Source organism: Cydia splendana, chromosome 27 (assembly GCF_910591565.1).
Source record: "Cydia splendana chromosome 27, ilCydSple1.2, whole genome shotgun sequence".
Classification (NCBI taxonomy): domain Eukaryota; kingdom Metazoa; phylum Arthropoda; class Insecta; order Lepidoptera; family Tortricidae; genus Cydia; species Cydia splendana.
In genome coordinates this window covers 7,037,254-7,058,662 of record NC_085986.1, presented here as the reverse complement: position 1 = coordinate 7,058,662, position 21,409 = coordinate 7,037,254, and the positions used below count along the sequence as shown (strand labels likewise).

Sequence of the window (21,409 nt, the reverse complement as noted above, 5' to 3'; positions counted from 1 at the left end):
CATAGTAGGTTCTGCCATCTTGTGGGCTACATCGGAAGCATAAACATCACATTTAAGCCTCGCGCCAAAAATCTGACGGCTCCTATGCTGCCCCCTATAGTTCATGCAGTTTCTACCATATTTAAACAATTATTGTACCTTGTATCTCCCTGGGTACGTCGTGTCTCAACTTGTTCAGATCCCGAAACATGTATCGTAGTTGTAGATATGTCTGCACACACACCAGCAGGATGCCCACACCCATGTGCAGCGTGAACGTGGTGAAGTTTATGTTCTACAACAATATTAACACTTTTTAAAGGCAAAATGTATACTTTGTTGCTGTATGTATGCTGGGCAAAGGCCTCTCCCCTTGTCTTCCACGACTCCCGACATAGCGCCTGCTCTGGCCAGTTACTGAGAAAGGTGTTTAGGTCGTCCCGCCATCTCCGTCTGGGCCTGCCGCCTCCGCGCCCTTCTTCTGGCTTCACTAAATGTTTAGAAAGGTACATATAGGATGACTCACGCTAGACCGGGCCGAGGCGTCCGACATGTCATTTTCATAACGGTCTGATCGGTCATCACGTGGTGGTTTCCATAGAAAACGCAGCGCGAAAGCTCCCGCCTCGCCCCGGCCCGGTCTATTAGTCAGGTGCCCCCCCCCCTGACTACAAAACTGAATGAGCATACCTCTCTCAGCACAGCGGGGTGGCTGGCGATGATGACGTTGGGCGGGTCCCCCACCGGGGTGGCGGCGCCCCCCACGTTGCTGAAGATCACCATCGACATGAGGACTGGCACTGGGTTCAGTTGCATCACTTCGCAGAGCCTGTGAAATGTTTAAAAAAAGTAATGAATATTTTCATTCATTCACTCTTTTATTTTTCCGTTCATTAATTCATTCCATTATTTTCTAATTAAAATTAACTTCCTGATCTAAATATCCTAAGTAAAGGATGACTCACGTTAGACCGGGCCGTGTCCGAGCCGGAGCTTCCGGCGCTTACTTTGCTATGACATATATGTATAATATAATTATGCGCGTGCTATAGAGATACGACATGGCAGGTCAATGTACGAAATTCTTCGTGGTTCGCGTCCTTACTTTAGTAGATAGAACAAACGGAAATCTTCTTCCGCTATCGCTTTCCGCGACATTTTCAACTTCACCACTTAGATGGTTTCAGCAGTTTTCAACTGTTCCCAGAAACTTCCTGCATATAGTCTGTATCTTTAGGTATTTAAATAAAAGTAAACAAACAATTTGTACATTTTCGGGTAGTTATAACATTTATTGGTTAACCGACCAATTACAAAACCACCTTGATCTGTCACTGAACGACCTGACTTTAACCTACATTATTTCATCGTGTAATGTAAATGTAACTGGGTTAAGGAGCCATTTGAGGGTTGAGGGTAGGTTTGGTTTACTTTTATTTAAATACCTAAAAATACAGAGTATAGCTTCCTTACTTTACTTTGTGGTGAGTGTACCTGATGCTGACTGTACGTGATGGTGACTGTACCTGATGCTGACTGTATCTGATGGTGACTGTACCTGATACTGACTGTACCTGATGCTCACTGTACCTGATGGTGACTGTACCTGATGGTGACTGTACCTGATACTGACTGTACCTGATGCTCACTGTACCTGATGGTGACTGTACCTGATGCTGACTGTACCTGATGGTGACTGTACCTGATGCTGACTGTACCTGATGGTGACTGTACCTGATGGTGACTGTACGTGATGGTGACTGTACCTGATGCTGACTGTACCTGATGGTGACTGTACCTGATACTGACTGTACCTGATGCTGACTGTACCTGATGCTGGCTGTACCTGATGCTGACTGTACCTGATGGTGACTGTACCTGATGGTGACTGTACGTGATGGTGACTGTACCTGATACTGACTGTACCTGATGCTCACTGTACCTGATGGTGACTGTACCTGATGCTGACTGTACCTGATGGTGACTGTACCTGATGCTGACTGTACCTGATGGTGACTGTACCTGATGGTGACTGTACGTGATGGTGACTGTACCTGATGCTGACTGTACCTGATGGTGACTGTACCTGATACTGACTGTACCTGATGCTGACTGTACCTGATGCTGGCTGTACCTGATGCTGACTGTACCTGATGGTGACTGTACCTGATGCTGACTGTACCTGATGGTGACTGTACCTGATACTGACTGTACCTGATGCTGACTGTACCTGATGCTGACTGTACCTGATGCTGACTGTACCTGATGGTGACTGTACCTGATGGTGACTGTACGTGATGGTGACTGTACCTGATGCTGACTGTACCTGATGGTGACTGTACCTGATACTGACTGTACCTGATGCTGACTGTACCTGATGGTGACTGTACCTGATACTGACTGTACCTGATGCTGTCTGAACCTGATGCTGACTGTACCTGATGCTGACTGTACCTGATGCTGACTGTACCTGATGCTGACTGTACCTGATGGTGACTGTACCTGATACTGACTGTACCTGATGCTGTCTGAACCTGATGGTGACTGTACCTGATGCTGACTGTACCTGATGCTGACTGTACCTGATGCTGACTGTACCTGATGGTGACTGTACGTGATGCTGACTGTACCAGATGGTGACTGTACCTGATGGTGACTGTACCTGATGGTGACTGTACCTGATGCTGTCTGAACCTGATGGTGACTGTACCTGATGGTGACTGTACCTGATGGTGACTGTACCTTATGGTGGCTGTACCTGATGGTGACTGTACCGGATGCTGACTGTACCTGATGCTGACTGTACCTGATGCTGACTGTACCTGGTGGTGAGTGTACCTGATGCTGACTGTACGTGATGGTGACTGTACCTGATGCTGACTGTACCTGATGGTGACTGTACCTGATGGTGACTGTACCTGATGCTGACTGTACCTGATGGTGACTGTACGTGATGGTGACTGTACCTGATGGTGACTGTACCTGATGCTGACTGTACCTGATGGTGACTGTACGTGATGGTGACTGTACGTGATGCTGACTGTACCTGATGGTGACTGTACCTGATGGTGACTGTACCTGATGGTGACTGTACCTGATGCTGTCTGAACCTGATGGTGACTGTACCTGATGGTGACTGTACCTTATGGTGGCTGTACCTGATGGTGACTGTACCTGATGGTGACTGTACGTGATGCTGACTGTACCTGATGGTGACTGTACCTGATGGTGACTGTACCTGATGGTGACTGTACCTGATGCTGACTGTACCTGATGCTGTCTGAACCTGATGGTGACTGTACCTGATGCTGACTGTACCTGATGCTGACTGTACCTGATGCTGACTGTACCTGATGGTGACTGGTGTCATGAGCAGCACGGTGGTGACGTTGTCCAGGAACGTGGAGAAGACGGCCGTGAAGAGACACAGGCAGTTGATCAGGGGCCACGTGCGACCTCCTGTCACCTGAAACATGGGGAACTTTACTTTAGATCACAATGCAGCAAGGTAAGGAGTGGAATAGAAGAGATCCCTGCTATAGGTAGATTCATAAGAGCTGGGGCCCGTTTCTCAAAAGCTTGTAGGTAATACAAGCGGATGTCACTTTTTGACAGCTTCTGTTATTTAATGAATCGTCATTGTTATTCCAAATGTAGGTATAAGCAAAGATATAATTGTATGTAGGTATAAGTTTCAAATATAGCGTCGACAGAGTCAGAATATCCATTTCCTTGGGGGGCTTAGGGCATCCGCTCTGTACGGCTACCATCAGTTTGTCACTGACATAAACGCCGTCGAGAACGTAATTTACTTTCTATACATCTCGCTCGCACTCGCATATTAGTGCAAACGGGACGTATAGAAAGTAAATTACGTTCTCGACGGCGTTTATGTCAGTGACAAACTGATGGTAACCGTACTGGTTAACGAAAAATATGGCACGGTCGCGTGCGACGGTTTTACACAATGGCACCCGCGCGCGTGCGCCCGCTCCGTGCGCACGAGCCAGTTAGCAGATGCCCCTTAGATAAATCTTTGCGATTTGATAGTAGGTACATGCCGCCAGGTGGTAATGTTTCTGCAGTTTCTGTCTCACCTCAAAGGCCAACAAAGCTGAATAATCCAACAAGACGGTCGCAGCCAATATGGCGACCAGCGGCATTATGCTCAGTAGCAGCACTAAGGTGTCCGTGGGATTGAAAACCAAAGCCAAATCCTATATAAAAACTGAGTTTCGCGACCCCGAAGGACTCATCCCATATAACCATTCCAGTCGCAGAATCACAAAGTGGTAACTAAATGTCAGATGTGTCGTAACAGAGTCCACACAATGTGTCTAGAATTGTTTCGAGACAAAGTGTCGTCGCCGTGTCTACACTTTTCCGTAACAAGGTGTCGACACATTTGTGTGCACTTTGCGTGCGGTTTGCGACTAAATCTGACAGCAAATTTGTGACAGCAAATGTCAATATAAAATACCTCTTGAAAACCAAGGTTTGTCAAACTACTATTAGTGTCTCGTGTGCTCGTAATTCTAGTAAGTCATCATGGGCAATGCAAATGATAATAATCGACCGAAACCATATAAACACCCAACACCCGTCAACCTTTTACAGAAAAGTTTTTAAAGAAATTCAATAAGCTACTTAGGTCAGGCAACGAATGCTCTAAAAGTTGTAGAGGGAAATGCTCGGAACACAATTTTTGACTCCGTAACTCGGTTTGACAAGTTAGGAGGTGAACATATCAAAAGTCCCCGGCCGTAGCCCTTGAGCGGGGGGGAGAGAGGGGGCTTTGAAGGTCCCATTTTCCCGTTTTTCGATTATATCTCGGAAACTATACATCTCAGCGACATGGCCACTTATACAAAATGAAAGTTAATTTAATTTGTTACAAGTTTATTCAGTCAATTTTTTCGATATGTTGAATAGTTTTTGAGATATCCGCTCTTGAAAGTTTATTTAGGGCTCTCAATTTTATCTTGATATATCTATATCAGTGAAGGTGCTAGGCCGTGTTTGGTATCGTTTTCGTATAAATCTGGGGTGCTGAATCCATTTAAGATATCACATTGACACCATTCCACAAAATAAAAATAAATCTTTTTAGGGTTCCGTACCTCAAAAGGAAAAAACGGAACCCTTATAGGATCACTCGTGCGTCTGTATGTATGTCCGTCTGAATACACAAAATAGTTCTTTACCTATAGACGACAGGAAAACCTATTAGAAATGTGCAGTCAAGCGCGAGTCGGACTTAATGTACGGAACCCTTAATACGCGAGTCCGACTCGCACTTGGCCGGTTTTTTGAAACTCTTCTTGACGCTTAACCGCTGAACCGATTTCGTTGAAATTTGGTATAGAAATAGTTTGAGTCCCGGAACAGGACATAGGATAGATCTTATAACCAAAATCATCTTTTGAAGGTGTGAAAAGTGGCGTGGAAATTTGTACGGGAAATCAATAACCGCTGAACCGATTTATATGAAATTTGGGATGGTCTACATCTTTGATTTAGTTAAAAATGATGAAAAAACATGACTTCAAACCTAAACTTAAACAGTATTAACTTCAAGAAGTCAATTCTGAATTCCCCCCTACACCTCATTTCACACCTTTAAAGGATGATTTTTGAGATAACTTATTATATCCTGTCTCGGGACTCAAAATATATGTGTACCAAATTTAAATTAAAACTGTTCAGCAGTTTAAGCGTGAAGAGGAGTTTAAAAGAAAGTATTTTAATAAGTTTATATGTTTTTACTTCGGAATGGTGTCAATGTGATACCTTAACTAAATTTGGTACTGCGAATTTATACGAAAACGATACCAAACATGGCCTCGTAGCTTTACTGTTGTAGAAGTCAAAATAAAATTGAGAGCCCTAAATTCTTATTACTTGGCCAAACTTGTGTAGAAGGAAAAGGTAAAATAAAAGTCTTCGGCAGGAATATAAGACACAAATATATTTTTTTTTTGCGTTACTATTTCATTCATCAAATATAAACATACCTTGATTATACTATTCTAGTGAGATCCTCATAGATAAACAAAAACATTTACTTAAAAAATTACAAGGTCGAAATGTCACGGAACTTGTGAGAGTAATATGTGAAAAATAAAAACTTTTATGACAAAAAAAATCTGGACACAATTTAAGAATCACCCAATTGCGTCGAGGAATCATCTGTATTTTTGCTTGTTTCATTACCTCCTCGCTTCTTTTTTGTCCTTTGTATTCTGTAGCAATTTGTTAGATCTGAAAATAAAGATAACTTGCGTCGTCACGGATGTCGATTTATAGGTTTTAGGGAGTGCAGAATTCGAAAACGATGATCATTTTATAATCCAAGATGGCGGCTACGTATTTTGTCATAAAAGTGGAATCCAAAATGGTTATCATTTTCTAAATCTGCGCCCCCCAAAACCTATAGAACGACACCCATGACGACTTTTATGACATAGTGCATGGCCGCCATTTTGGATTTCAAAATGGTCATCATTTTCGAAATCTGCGCCCCCTAAAACCTATAAAACGACATCCATGACGATTTTTATGACATAGTGCATGGCCGCCATCTTGGAATCCAAAATGGTCATCATTTTCGAAATCTACGCCCCCTAAAACCTATAAAACGACACCCATGACGACTTTTATGGCATAGTGCATGGCCGCCATTTTGGATTTCAAAATGGTCATCATTTTCTAAATCGGGGCCCCCTAAAACCTATAAAACGACATCCATGACGACTTTTATGACATAGTGCATGGCCGCCATCTTGGAATCCAAAATGGTCATCATTTTCGAAATCTGCGCCCCCTAAAACCTATAAAACGACACCCATGACGACTTTTATGGCATAGTGCATGGCCGCCATTTTGGATTCCAAAATGGTCATCTATTTCAAAATTGGGGCCCCCTAAAACGTATAAAATGACATCCATGACGACTTTTATGACACAGTGCATGGCCGCCATTTCGGATTCCAAAATGGTCATTATTTTCGAAATCGGCACTCCCTAAAACCTATATATCGACACGACACCCATCTCGACTTTTATGACAAAGTGTTTTGCTACCATCTGCATGCAAGACATTTCTATTATTTTTACGTACAAAAATGGCCCCCTGTCAACTTTCAATCGAGATTTAATCGATAATTTATTCGATTAATATTCAGATTAATTCAATTTCAATCTATGTTAGGTCGACTAAACTAATCGCGATTAAAATTTGAGAATTAACTTTTTTTATTCCATTAATTAGTCGAATAAACAGTTAATCGATTAATGCCCATCTCTGACCACGGAATTTTTACACTTTGAGAATATCTGAAAACAAATCAACACAAGGAGCCATTTTGCAAATCCAGTAACATACCAGTAACTTTGTTATTACTTTTGACAGCGCGTGTCATGTGTCAACACAGAGTCGACACAAAGTCGAAACATTGCAACTACTTTGTGACTGCAATAATTCTCAGCCTTAAATCATATTTATACATCATAATTAACAAGTTTCGTAGTATGTAAAGCGTTATTTCTGTTATTTAAGTATAGTATACGCATCGAAGTACTAAAAATGCTTCAAATAATATAGTTATGAACACAGGCACTGAGAAGTAAACAATTTCATTTCCGGCTAAACTAAAACAATGTGGTGGCGCGTTGATTATATTACACTTAGTTTATCAAATCACTCGAGCAGTTTAATTCCCCATAATAATTTAAGTCCTATTGTAATATAAATGCAAACAATATATAATTACGTCTTGTAATCCGTTTTAGAGATGGCGTATTAATGTCACTTATTTTTATTTAAGTATTTTTCCATCTGACAGTTTCCATTTGACAGGAACAAAATGAACGAATGAACGAATGATTTTGGCATAAAGTAGTCGCAAACCCGAAACAATGTGTGCACACGGCGACCACACTTTATGTCACTTTGTGTCATGTGTCGACCCTTCCCCATTTCTGGTAACTGTGTCGACACGGCGACGACTCTGCGACTGGAATTGTGACCGAAACAGACGGTGTCGACACAAGATGTGTCAACACCGCGTCGTAACGGCGACTGGAAATGGTTGTATGGGCAGGCTAGGAGGCCGAAAGCCTTTATCTTGAGCTCCCGAACGTGTCAACCTCAAGCAATTTAAAGCGAGGCCGAAGGCCGAGCTGTGGGAGTGCAGTGCTTCCAATAGGATGGTTGTCGATTTGTGGAAAACACCCGGCTAAACTTAGGTACTAACTCCACGACCAGCCACGAGGAGCCGATGTTTGTCTCACCTCAAAAGCCAGCAATGCTAAATAATCCAGCAAAACTGTCTCAGCCAATATGGCGACCAGTAGCATCATGCTTAGCAACAGCAGTAAAGTCTCCATATTCAGCCAGGAGACCGGCTCGGGCAGCGATAGTCGGGAGCCGATGTTTGACTCACCTCAAAAGCCTGCAACGCCAAGTAATCCAGCAGGCCGGTCTCAGCCAATATGGCGACCAGCAGCATCATGCTGAGTAGCAGCAGTAGTGTCTCCACGTCTAGCCAGGACACCAGCTCGGGCAGCGAGGGTCGAGAGCCGGTGAGGGCCAGGACGCCCACGGAGAGAGACGAGGAGAGAAGCGCGGCGATTGTGCGGTTTACAATCTGGGAAAAGGATTATAACATTTCTTTTATACATCAGAAGTCAGAAGTCACTGAATCTCGACACAGCACTGAGCCTAGTTGATTTCGCTGTAGGAAGCCTTAAAGGTGAGGTAGGTAGCAGTAAAGGAGTATTTCAAAAATTCAGGGTCAATGCTAAGTTACTAATATCGATTTAGTTCACAAAATGGCAGACCCTAAATGCTAAAAAAAAAAAAAAAAAAAAGGAGCCATGCTTATAAGCATGAAGTCTTATTGTTATGCTTTAAGCACAGATTTAGGCCACAAGATGGCAGACTTAGCTACGCCAACAGAACTGAGGTAAGTTCTGAGAAAAGTAAATTAACTCAAATATGACGAGGATAGGTATACAAAGTACCAGAGAACAGACGCGTAAATAAGGCCGTCTCTTTCATCCAGATATTATCTCATATTATAGGTGACGGTGACAGACTGTCGTGTTGCTAGAGAACTAAGCAGGGACTTACCTCAAATATGACGAGGATATACAGGATGCACAGAAGGACGGTTGCGTATATAAGGCCGTCTCTTTCTTCCAGAGGACTCATGACGTAGCTCACAGTGAGAGGGACTGTGGTGTTGCTGGATGACTGCATTCGGAGGGACAGCTCTGAACCTGGAATAAGCAATATCTTTATTAACTCTTGATAACGTACAATTAGATATTATATGGCATATGGCACTAGTTTTTATGAAAGCGACTGCCATCTGACCTTCCAACCCGGAGGGGAAACTAGGCATTATTGGGATTAGTCCGGTTTCCTCACGATGTTTTCCTTCACCGAAAAGCGACTGGTAAATATCAAGTGATATTTCGCACAATACGTTTGGAAAAACTCATTGGTACGAGCCAGAGTTTGAACCCACGATCTCTTGTTAGGTTTTCTTACCATTACTGGAAAATAGGTTTTCGCTGTCCGAACCATTCGTTTGCCCCAGCAGCACCAATGTCTTCGTGTCAGTGGCGCTTTCAGCAAAGTCGATGACGTCATCGGACCTCAGTCGCACCGACCAGGGACGGGAGCTCTGGAATGTTTCCAAATCTTCCTGTCAATGTATTGCAATCTTAAGGCCCCAGTACACAGTGGTCAAGGCCAAACCATCGCCATTGTGTGCAGGGGGCAATGGTATACAATGGTGGACGACAGGCCATCAGTTGTCTATCGTGGTGAGCAATCGGGAAGTTATTTTTTTTGACACTTCAAAGGAAGCGTGCCTGTGGTGTTCACACAGTCGCCCACGGCAGTAGCTTGGCATGGCCTATCTTAGCCACTGAGTACTGTGTACCGAGGCCTTTAGACAAAATAAGTAATAGCAGGTACTACCGTACAGAAAAGAAACTTCCTACAAAACCGAAGATTTTCAGCGATTGAGGGACGAAACATACTTTCCTTTTGTGACGTATGGTTATCCCTTTCGGCTATTAAGGATTGTCAAAATTCAAGTCATTATCTTATCTGTGGTCGTACACGCAAAGGGACGTCGAGTTGTGCCAACCCTAATTATTGCTCCGAGCAATGCACAGCCGAACGGAGCCGAGAATGCCCGAAAGATTAGTTTTGCCCCCTCCCCCCCTGTCTTAGAGCATACCGTAACTGGAGTAGCCCTTTATGCGTATGTCGTATTTGCGTACAAAAATTTCTGCTTAATTTTGCGGGGAGGCGAAGAAATAACACATACTAAAGATTACTGGCCAACATGACGAAACAACTCAAAATTAGCATCATAGGCAATGCTACAAAACATTACATTTTACAAGCCTTAGAATTAAACTTAAATAGGCACAAATTAATAAGTTTACATGTAGATATAAAAACTTTTAAAATAATGATGCTAAAAAGGAGCGAACCTCAGCATGTGTTGCAGCAGGCTTACCTACTACAACGCTGGTTTTCAGGCCGACCCTTCGTACAATACAAATTTGCTTGCTGCTTGTCGGAAACTGTATGGCTAAATGCAACTTTCTCATTAGTTTTTAAGAATCAAGAGAGCCTTTACAGGTGTTAATAATACGTATTGTTTTTAAATTTCACCTCTGTGTGATCTCCGGAGGTCCGCTCAAGCCAAACTTGCAGAATATTATCAGTTTCATTCCCCGCCGTTTGGTCGAAGGGACCCGTTAGGGTCACTTTTAGGGTCACTCGCGCTAGTGTGCAGTTTAATGGATATACTGAAAACGGAAATGTATGGATAAAATTCTTAATTAGTCGGGATTCGTGTTTAGACTCATTGTAAATACTTTAGCTAGTGATAAAATGCACTCAGTCGTTGTTAAACAAGAGGGCAAAGTTGTTGTTTAACCGCTCGTGCTAATATTGATACCCGAGCAAGCGAAAAATTCCAAAATTGAACCATGAGCGTAGCGAGTGGTTCGAAAAATGGAATCTTGAGCGTTGCAAGGGTTTCAAAGAACGAGGGTTAAACAAAATTTGCCCCCGAGTGAAACACAAAATTTTTCACCACACCAACCCGAATCAAATATTAAATGTAAAATATCAATCAAAATCAAACCAAATCAAATCCAAATGAATGTTATTAAATATTTATCATTCAAAATCATCATTTAAAAGTCTATTATACCAGCAAACATAAGAAAACAACTCAAAATTTGCATTTGATTACTTTGCCTCACATCACATGTGAATTACTGATAGCAAAGTGCAACTTTGCTATCAGTTTTTAAAGTGCAAAGTAAGCCTTTCCGAGCTGGTGTGGTGAAAATATTATTATTCACCTTTGACTTCTCCTTCCTTCACTGCTGTGTGCAGCACCACGTCTGTCCTTTCTCTGTTGAGGAGCAGGGAGGCTGTCAGGAACACCCATCCTGCCACCAGGATTGACAGCTTGACGACTTTCAGCGTGCGGTCCACCTTGAAAATTTACAAACATACATCATATGTTTATGTTTAGGGTTGTGTTTATGTCTATGTTTAATTTATGTTTATGTTTGCCCGAGGCAGTGATACTTTCCAGCTTTTTTACTACATATAATTGTATACTTTTATACACATATTTTAGTCCAGTGGTGGGCAAACTTTCTTCATGGGGGGCCAGAAAATTTAGGAAATTTAAGTGGAGGGCCAGAATTGTAGCCAAAATTTATTTTGATTTGTGATAATCGTGGGCCAATGCCATATAGCCCATATTCTAAATATTTCATACGATCGGCGGCGGGCCGGATAAAATTCATTCGCGGGCCGGAGATGGCCCGCGGGCCGTACTTTGCCCACCACTGTTTTAGTCAGTCAATCAGATGTTTGGGAGAGCCTAGAGGTATCCATTTCCATGCACTGAAGAATAGAGAAAAAATACATAGATATGCTCACTCCACACATCAGTTTTGGTACCAAAAAGACTATTATTTTCATTGTCGACATCTAGCATCGAGTAGCGGAATTATCAGTACTGCTACTTGACAATAGATGTAGCAGTACTGATAATTCCGCTACTCGATGCTAGATGTCGACTATGAAAATAATAGTCTTTTTGGTACCAAAACTGATGTATGGAGTGAGCACTCTTGTCTTACTATATTTTTCTATGACTGAATTAAGTGTGTTACAAAAATCTGTAGATACCTGCTTTTTTCTCGCTGATCTGACTTTTTTCGCCTCTTCTGTGTGTAAAGGCTCCAATACTCTGAAAGTCAAATTTTACACTTGTATTGAACATTAACCTTAAAAAGATATTTATTTTATTGCTTATAAATTTACTTATATGAGTTTTTTACTATGACCTACCTATTATCACATCCTTTTGCAGGGACATCACTTTTGGCTACGCTTTCTTTACTCTTACTGATTTCGGTGGGTTTTTTGGTAAATATTGACTTGTCGCCATCTTGATTCTCCGTGGTATCCAGTTTTCCTGAAATTTCTATTATGAGAGAGATATTCGATTTACAGAGACATTTGTTGATATTCTTACAAAAACCTGAACAAACAAAAACAGCAAAACATAACTCATTATTGGTAGACTAAACTTTATCTCTTCGCAATAAGGTTTGTAAAAGGGTAGTTAGTAACTTAACTGTGTTAAAATAACAATTTCCGGTATTTGTTCAATTATGCATTTATGTGTCCATACTTTAGTCGCAGTATGGCTATAGAGAAACGTAATGACACTCGCTCATACACTTGCAACCGGATAATTTGACAACCGAATGTAAAACTGAAATCAGATTAATTTCCTGCTACTTGACATGATAGTCATATGGTATAAACAAAATCTATATAAACGTACTACATATTAAACCGCAAGGTTCTGACCTACAATCAATTTGAAATAAGACTCACAAGTTACACTCATTAAGTGCTTAGAATTGTATTGCTTCTGAAGCCCCACAGATGCAAGTGATTTGAGGGAAATTAAGGACATCTCCAAAATACAGAATGGCCCAAAAATACGTTTACAAAGATTTTTATTTCTGTGCACATTGGTGATAATATTAACAAACGTTTGCATTTGTGTATCAAAGCCAAAGTAGAACTTTTTGAAGACAATATATAAATACGATTTGTTTTAGTTCAATGATTGTAGTTTTAATTTTTATTGAGTTTTTGTATAAATATATGTCTCACCATGGTGTTGTTCAAATGTTCATTCATACAGATGTTTGAAGGGCGTCAGTGACGGGTCGTACTTGATGGTGTCTGGCAAGTCTACCCACATCTCAAGGCTGCCCAGCGTCAGGTCACTGCAGACTATGAAATAAACACTGCTGTATGTATATATGCCTCACCATGGCGTTGTTCATACAGATGCTTGAACGGCGCCAGAGACGGCTCGTACTTGATGGTGTCTGGAAGTGGCAGGTCCACCCACACCTCAAGCCCGGCGTCAGGGTCACTGCAGACCACGAAAACACTGCTGTCTGTATATATGACTCACCATGGTGTTGTTCATACAGATGCTTGAACGGCGCCAGAGACGGGTCGTACTTGATGGTGTATGCATCACCATGGTGTTGCTCATAGATATGTTTGAAGGGTGTATGCATCACCATGGTGACTCACCTCACTACTCATAGAGCTGCGAGCAGGGGGCCAGCGACGAGTCGTACTTGATGGTATCCACCCAGGCTACGGTATAGTATGTAGGTATGTATGTATGTATGGATGCCTCACCATGGTGTTGTTCATACAGATGCTTGAACGGCGCCAGAGACGGGTCGTACTTGATAGTGTCTGGCAAGTCCACCCACACCTCCAAGCTGCCCGGCGTCAGGTCACTGCAGGAGACCATGGAATAAACACTGCTGTACACACTGTGGCGGCCATCTTGTTGAGGCTTTTTGAACTTTTTGAACAGTCCAGCCATATATTGTTATACCAGTCAGTTTTGTAAAGGCACTGTGATGTCCAGTCTTGAATTACCTAGGTATGTACTTAAAACTTAAGCAATGATAACGGGAGTTTCTGTATGAAAATTTTCACATAGTGACCCGTTTCATTGCTCTTGGGTGTACTATACCCAACTTGTACGAAAGCTTTAAATTTATTATATATATATATAATAAATTCCTTAATTGGTAGTCATCGCCAATTGTTAATTTAATGTTGACATGTGAATTTCTTTATTATTATTTTGGTAACACTGATAATTATATCAAAAAATAAAGGGTTTACGGTTAAATCCATGACACGGCGGTACTTATTTACCCAACGAACCCTAAAATCGGAACCCTACCTTGACCTAAATGAGCTAACTTTTAAATATAGATAGACCTTTACTGTTGTTTATATAGCCTTTAGTGGGTATGTGGTTAGCCTAAAAATATTACATGGTGTGTTTATTTAGAGTTCTGTTAATGAATTGTTTGGACAAAGAATCATAAATAGCCTAAACATATACGGAGCAAGTACCTACATTTAAGAGGGGCTAGAGCAAAATTTTAGTTTTTATATCAAATTGATACACGTTTTTACAAAGTGCCATGTTAAGTTACCGTGAGTATTTTTTACATAAGTACCTACATAGTTAGGAAAAATCAACTCAAACTATTTGTGCCCTTTTCACAGCTAGACAATGTGGTACCTATTGTTTGAAAACGTCACACTTTATTACACCGACATCTGTTAGTAAATAAGTACCAATATAAGCATTAGCTATGAAGCGAGGTAATAAAATTCTACCAAGCTAACAGTTGCATGTTTTCAATGTCAAGGTAGCTCTATTTTATAGCCTACATGTACTGTTTACTAACATTTGTTAATATCCACATGTGTACCTACATAATGTTAAAACAGTTGACAACATCAACATTTACAACTCTATTATAGTACCTACTTTGTTATTATATCCTTTATACAATACAATATCTGGGAGACCGAGCTTTGCTCGGTAAAGTTATAAAATCTCAAAAATGCGCATTTTCCCACAGATAAGACAGCTAGATCGATTTATCGCCCCCGGAAATCCCCATATAGCAAATTTCATCGAAATCGTTAGAGCCGTTGCCGAGATCCCCAAAATATATATACATATAAATAAATAAATAAATAAACAAGAATTGCTCGTTTAAATGTATTAGATACAATAGTACATTGTGCAACATGGGGCGTAAGTTAAATATTGCATACGAGTGTATAGTTAAATCGCGACGGCTTGCCGGAGCGACTTATAGACTCGAGTTTGCAATATTATTTATTACGCCCCGAGTTACACACAAAGAGAAAAGAATATTTTCATCACACTCGCTCAGTAAATGTGGAATTGTACGCAGGTTTAGCGGGATTTATAGAAAAAGCGTTTTCCCTAGGGAGTTATGAAGTTTCTAGTGCCATAATTAACAGTTTTTTTGTCTTTATACTTAATTTTTGTATCGCAAGTGTGATGAAAAACATTGTGTGCAACTCGGGGCGTAATAATATTGCAAACTCGAGTCTATAAATCGCTGCGGCAAGCCGTCGCGATTTAACTTACTCTCGTTTGCAATATTCAACTTACGCCCCATGTTGCACAATGTACTATTTCACATCACTTATTCGAAAAAGGGCTTTTACTTCCCCGCTAGGAGGGATCAAAGTGGCACTTTTCTTCCCTGCTAGGAGGGATCAAAGTTGTACTTTTCTGTTCTAGGACACGATTTTTTCTTTCTTACATACAAATTTTTTTTTAGTCAAATAATACATATTTTTGGAACATAACAATTTCCTCATAGTTGATGTGAAAGGCAGTATACATGTGTCACACGGTATCAAAATTATTTCATGGCACGTCAAATGTATGGCTATTTGTACATGATTTGTACGTAACGTACAAATAGCCATGCCAGATAAACGTCAGTCCATACAAAAGTTTGCACAATTGTGCAAGGTTTTCGGCAGAGGGGTAAGCTCTTAAAGGCGACTCCGGTTATTAAATGCTCTAAGCCAGCGGTCGGAAACCTTTTAGCAGCCAAGGGCCATATAGTAGTTAAGGAACTTGACGCGGGCCGCACTTTTTTAATATGTGTGGCTTTAACAGACATTGTTGCTTGACAATATTACATACAAAATAGCCGTGGGGGCTCGCGGGCCGCAAGTGAGAGGTACGCGGGCCGCATGCGGCCCGCGGGCCGCTTGTTGCCGACCGCTGCTCTAAGCCAATAGCAAAATAAACGGGACACATAAATTAAAACATGGTAGACATCAGGCGGTCTTATCGCTAAAGAGCGATATTAAAATAAATAAAGACAATCTTACACAAATCTATACCTAGTCTCACAGTAAGCTCAATAAGGCTAGTGTATGTTGTGCATGGTATAATAATATACTCCGCCTGGTACTCCATTCCCGTCTTTTCTAGGTCACCTAACTGACACGGGCTTACGTCATCATGCGACAGCGCTATATGATAATATGCGATAGCGCTATATATAGCGGCCATGTTGTTGTGACGTAGCCCCGTGTCACTCTGGGAATGGAAGACCATGTTTTATTAGACTATGTATGTTGTGGTACTATATAATACTCTGTATCTTTAGGTATTTAAATAAAAGTCAACAAACAATTTGTACATGTTCGGGTAGTTATAACATTTATTGGTTAACCAACCAGATACAAAACCGCCTGGATCTGTCACTGAACGACCTGACTTTACACTGTTTTCATCTACCCTCAACTGGCTTTAACGAACCATTTGAGGGTATATATTGTTTACTTTTATTTAAATACCTAAAGGTACAGAGTAAATACGACGATATAATACAGGATTAATAACCTTATATAATAGATGCATAATAATATAGATATTAATAAATACTTAAATACATAGAAAACATCAATAACTCACGAACAAATGTTTGTTTGAATGATAGAATTTCGTAATGTATGGGAGTGCCTTTGGCGGCGGCAGTGGAGACACTTTTTAATTCGGGCAAACGCGGCTCCGTTCGGCTCAGCATTGCTCCGAGCAATTATTAGGGTTGAACTTGACGTCCCTTTGCGTGCACGACCACAGATGAGATAATTACTTGAATTTTGACAACCCTAACTAGCCGAAAGGGATAGTGCCATAGTTAAAAAGGGATAGCATGATTCGTCCCTGAATCGCTGCCAAACTTCGGTTTTGTAGGAAGTGTCCTTTCTGTACGGTAGTAGGTACTATTACTTATTCTGTGGCGGCAGGGTTGTGTGATTCTTAGAGACCTGAACAATCTAGATAAACCTACTTACCTATTTTATCTACAGTCGCCATCAGATACATATATCGGAGCGTCCAAGGTGTTCACAATATCTGAACACGCACTCTAACGCCCTGACAATAGAGGCGTGTTCAGATTTTTGTGAGCACCTTAGCCGCTCCGATATATCTGATGGCGACTGTACCTAATAATCATGTTAGAGAAGAGCTAATCTTCATAAATACTGTAGCAATATGTACCAAAATAAACTGACCGCCGTTCGATCTTATGCCCTTACATTAAGGTCCACTTATTGTCAGTTCATATCGCTTTCAACAAACATGTTTGTTTGTGTGTTCCTGACTCCTTTATTAGCAGTTTCCCGCTGTAATTGTCATTACCAGAGTCCAGTGAATAAAGAAGACTGAGAACCCCCATACAACGTCACGAGAATAGTCAATCATCATTCTCTTGCCCTTGTCCCATTCACTTGGGGTCGGCGCAGCATGTCTTTCTCTTCCACACCTCTCTGTCGCCCGTCATTTCATCATTCACTTGCGTTCGTTTCATATCATCTCTCACACAGTCCATCCACCTTTTCCTCGGTTTTCCTTTCCTCGTACTTCCCTCCACATTCATTCGTAATACCTTTCTCGTCACATGACTTTCATCTCTCCACATCGCATGCCCGTACCACGCTAGGCGATTTGCCCTTACTTTTTCTGTTATGGGTGCAACTTTCAGGCTTCCTCTTATATACTCATTCCTTATCCTATCCATTCTCGTCACGCCACACATCCATCTTAACATCACGAGAATAGTCAATGTTTATTTATTATTTATTTAATACTATTAATCTTGAGAGTTGAGGTCTTTCTCTAGTATCTTCATCTATTCATAGAATAGAATAGAATGAATACAATTTATTCGAAACCTGATTCCCTGATTTTCTATATACCTATCTATAATTTAACTATAGTTCTAAAACGCACTTTAAAAATTTGTAGCAAGTTTAGCACAAAACCTAAAACTATGAAAATTGGTTCTAAGAATGCGCTATTTTATTTTTGGTCGAACTTCATCGTTTACTTTTTTTTGGATAAAAATACAAAAAAAATTGACATGATACCTCGATTCTGGGCCCGCACAGCCACCTCGCTTACGCTCAATGAGAGTGAAAGAAAAATCTGAAGTCCCAGGACCTTAATTGTGGTTTATTACACAACGGCCAGAAAAAAAATACGTTTAAAAGTCATAAATAACAGTAGGCGACAAATGTTATAAGTGTTAAAAATTAAAAATTCTAAAATGACACACGAGGAACGCGGTATTATATGTAGGTTACATATTTAATTACACTAACGGGTCTACTGCGATATAATTTAATTGTTTTTACCTTAAATTCCGACGTAATATAATATAATTGTAATTAAATATAATATAATTATAAAGTAAATAATTATATTATATACCTAATTGTAATTAAATATAATATATGTAATTGTAATATCATTCAGGCCTTTAACATCTTGACAGATGATTTATGCAGCGTCTGTAAGCGAGGAACAACGTCTCTCGTGGCTGTATAAGCCAATGCGGGACCGGCATTTGCGACCGCATTTGTGGCAGCTAAAGCTGGGAGTGGGAGCCATGTCGGCATCATCAGGTGGATAATTAAATATGTGTACAAAACGCGAGAGTTTAAAGTGTTATATGTAGGTTGTCCGTCTTGAACATTTACTAGTCTCTGTCATTACTAAGAATACGTTTAACTGGCCATAGTGGACCTTATGCCGTTACAGTAAGGTTTAAAATTGTCAGTTACGGTATTAACGGTGTTTAAAAATAGTTTAAAGGTCGATCGTTAATGTTTAATCAGGTGGAAACCGGGTAATTAAAATTATGCTCATGTGGCGGAATAAACGAAATGTCACCATATCATTTTAGAATGATCGCGATACAGCGCGAATGCTGCCTGCGTGATGGGCACCTTGCCGAGAGGCCAAGGGTTGGAGGGTAGATCTTACTTATTTTTGTATAAAACACCTTTTTAAATTTTAGCCTCCGCCTGTGAGTTTTAAATGATGACTCGTGTTAGACCGGGCCGTGGCCGGGCCGGAGCTTCCGGCGCTTCGTGTTTTATGGAAAGCACCACGTGATCACCGATCAGCCGTCATAGAAAATGTCATGCCGGACGCCCCGGCCCGGGCACAGCCCGGTCTAGCGCGAGTCATCTATAACTTTCACATTTGTAATAGGTACAGTCATGCATTTTGTAGAGTCAGTCCATGAAAAGTCTGCAGCGGATTTGATAGCCCACGCAGTGCACGTGTTATTTTAAACGTCAAACTTCTATGAAATTATGACGTATAAATGACACTTGCACTGCGTGGGCTATCAAATCCGCTGCAGACTTTTCTTGGTCCGACTCTAAGTACACACACAGTGCCAATAGTATGAGCTCTCTAGCGACTTTCATATTGACTGTCACTGTGACAAGGTACGACATGGGATGATGGGATCTTGTACCTACACAGTTTACACAATAAATATTTCTGATTTCAGGAAATTACATCCTTAGTTCTCTCAAGGAAATATTCTTTTATTTTTATTTTTTATAGCCTACTTTGGTGTCCCAGTCCAGTCCCACTGCTGGGTAAAGGCCTCCCCTCGTTTTCGCCACTCGACCCTGTCATCGGCATTTTCCAACCATTTGGGGTAGAATGCGTCCAAGTCCACCTACCACCTACCTAATATTCTACCTTTGGTAAAACCCCGCCGGTGAACTTCCAAAATGGCGCACATAACTGGATTGAACCGGTCTGAACCAGTTAGAACCGGTCAACGAACTCTTATATGTGAGAGAATGTTATGCTGCTCTGTGACTTTGGCTTTTAAGTATTTTATTTTTACTATTGGCTACTGTAGACCTCGCGACTTAAAACTGATAAAATGTATGGCTCCGCCATTTTTAAATAAGATTCACAAACTGAATCGACAAAAAAATCTATTTGATCATCGAACCTGCTCACAAAATTTCACGAGTATCGGTTGAGAATTGCGACCTGTAGAGGAGAACATCCGGACATAAATGTTTAGGTATTAAAGCATTTTTGTTTTTATTATTTGCTCAATCTGAAACTAAGACTTTCGCTAACGCTCGGTCAACTAAGGGGGTTACTAGCAAACCTTTATTGGCCTTTTGTAGGGTAAGGGTGCCATTTCTATTGTAACCCAAAAATTACACCCTATGCACATAACCTTTTTGAAGAGAATTTTAAACACATATTAAAAATAATTAAATTTTACAACATTGCATATATATTTTGTCTCTGGTGTCTACTGTGTGTCTGTCTGTTACGTTTTCACGGCTCAACTACAGAATGAACATATGATGAAATTTCTTGTGAAGTGTTTATCTTGCCCCAACGTTTCTTTATACCAGCTAACCTTATATGCTTATGCTTAATGATGCAACTTTATCCAATCGATTAGCTATCTATCGCGCGAGTAACCAGATAAAACCGGTATTTTTCCGACACTTGAATTATGTAGATAAGCCCTTCAATTGGTAAACTGTCATTATAAAATGGCTAAAATTTCATTTTTGCTACAAGATTATCGCCGACTGTACTTTTCTTTCCACGGGCAATTAATTCATCGAGACAATTCTAAAAACCCCAAACACACAGGTTTCGTTGTTTCATCACAGAGTTCCTATGGCCACCTCCTGACCCATCATCAGATCTGCTCGATGGTATCATAATAAGTATTGCATTGTCATCCGATTTAACTGTCTGCAAATTTTTAGCTTCATTGGAAGTCGGGAAGTGGGTCAAATTTAACTTGCAATATTTGACCTGTAGGTACAAACATACATACATAGGTACATTGCAAGATAAATAAAAAAAAACCTTGTAAAATACTACTGTATTAAGATTTAATTTTACGATTTATTTAGCGGTTAGTCCCATGGGGAGTTTCTTATGACCATCTTAATCTTACATTTTCGACATTCGCTACTCCAAAATCATCCAGTATACGGATCTTCGTTGAAAAGAAGCTCGTTGATGTCTTTTATTAACTCTCGACCGCAGTTAAATTTAAATATTATAGTTGAATAAAAGCGTTTCGTAATGAAGTCATTATAGGTAGCTGA

At 40.7% G+C, this 21,409-nt stretch overlaps 1 protein-coding gene across 2 annotated transcripts in view; it reads right to left on the bottom strand.

Annotated features, from left to right (window-relative positions):
- Positions 1–21,409, bottom strand: part of LOC134803710 (P protein-like) — a 44,321-nt gene that overhangs the window by 10,967 nt on the left and 11,945 nt on the right. For both annotated transcript variants that reach the window (XM_063776515.1, XM_063776514.1), the window contains exons 3-13: positions 13,772–13,875; positions 12,386–12,512; positions 12,224–12,284; positions 11,380–11,515; positions 10,679–10,815; positions 9,536–9,671; positions 9,113–9,261; positions 8,424–8,627; positions 3,330–3,445; positions 670–808; positions 139–274 (exon numbers count right to left, since the gene is read on the bottom strand). In XM_063776515.1, the coding sequence (XP_063632585.1) occupies positions 139–274; positions 670–808; positions 3,330–3,445; positions 8,424–8,627; positions 9,113–9,261; positions 9,536–9,671; positions 10,679–10,815; positions 11,380–11,515; positions 12,224–12,284; positions 12,386–12,512; positions 13,772–13,875 (1,445 nt within the window). The remainder of the gene's footprint in view (positions 1–138; positions 275–669; positions 809–3,329; positions 3,446–8,423; positions 8,628–9,112; positions 9,262–9,535; positions 9,672–10,678; positions 10,816–11,379; positions 11,516–12,223; positions 12,285–12,385; positions 12,513–13,771; positions 13,876–21,409) is intronic.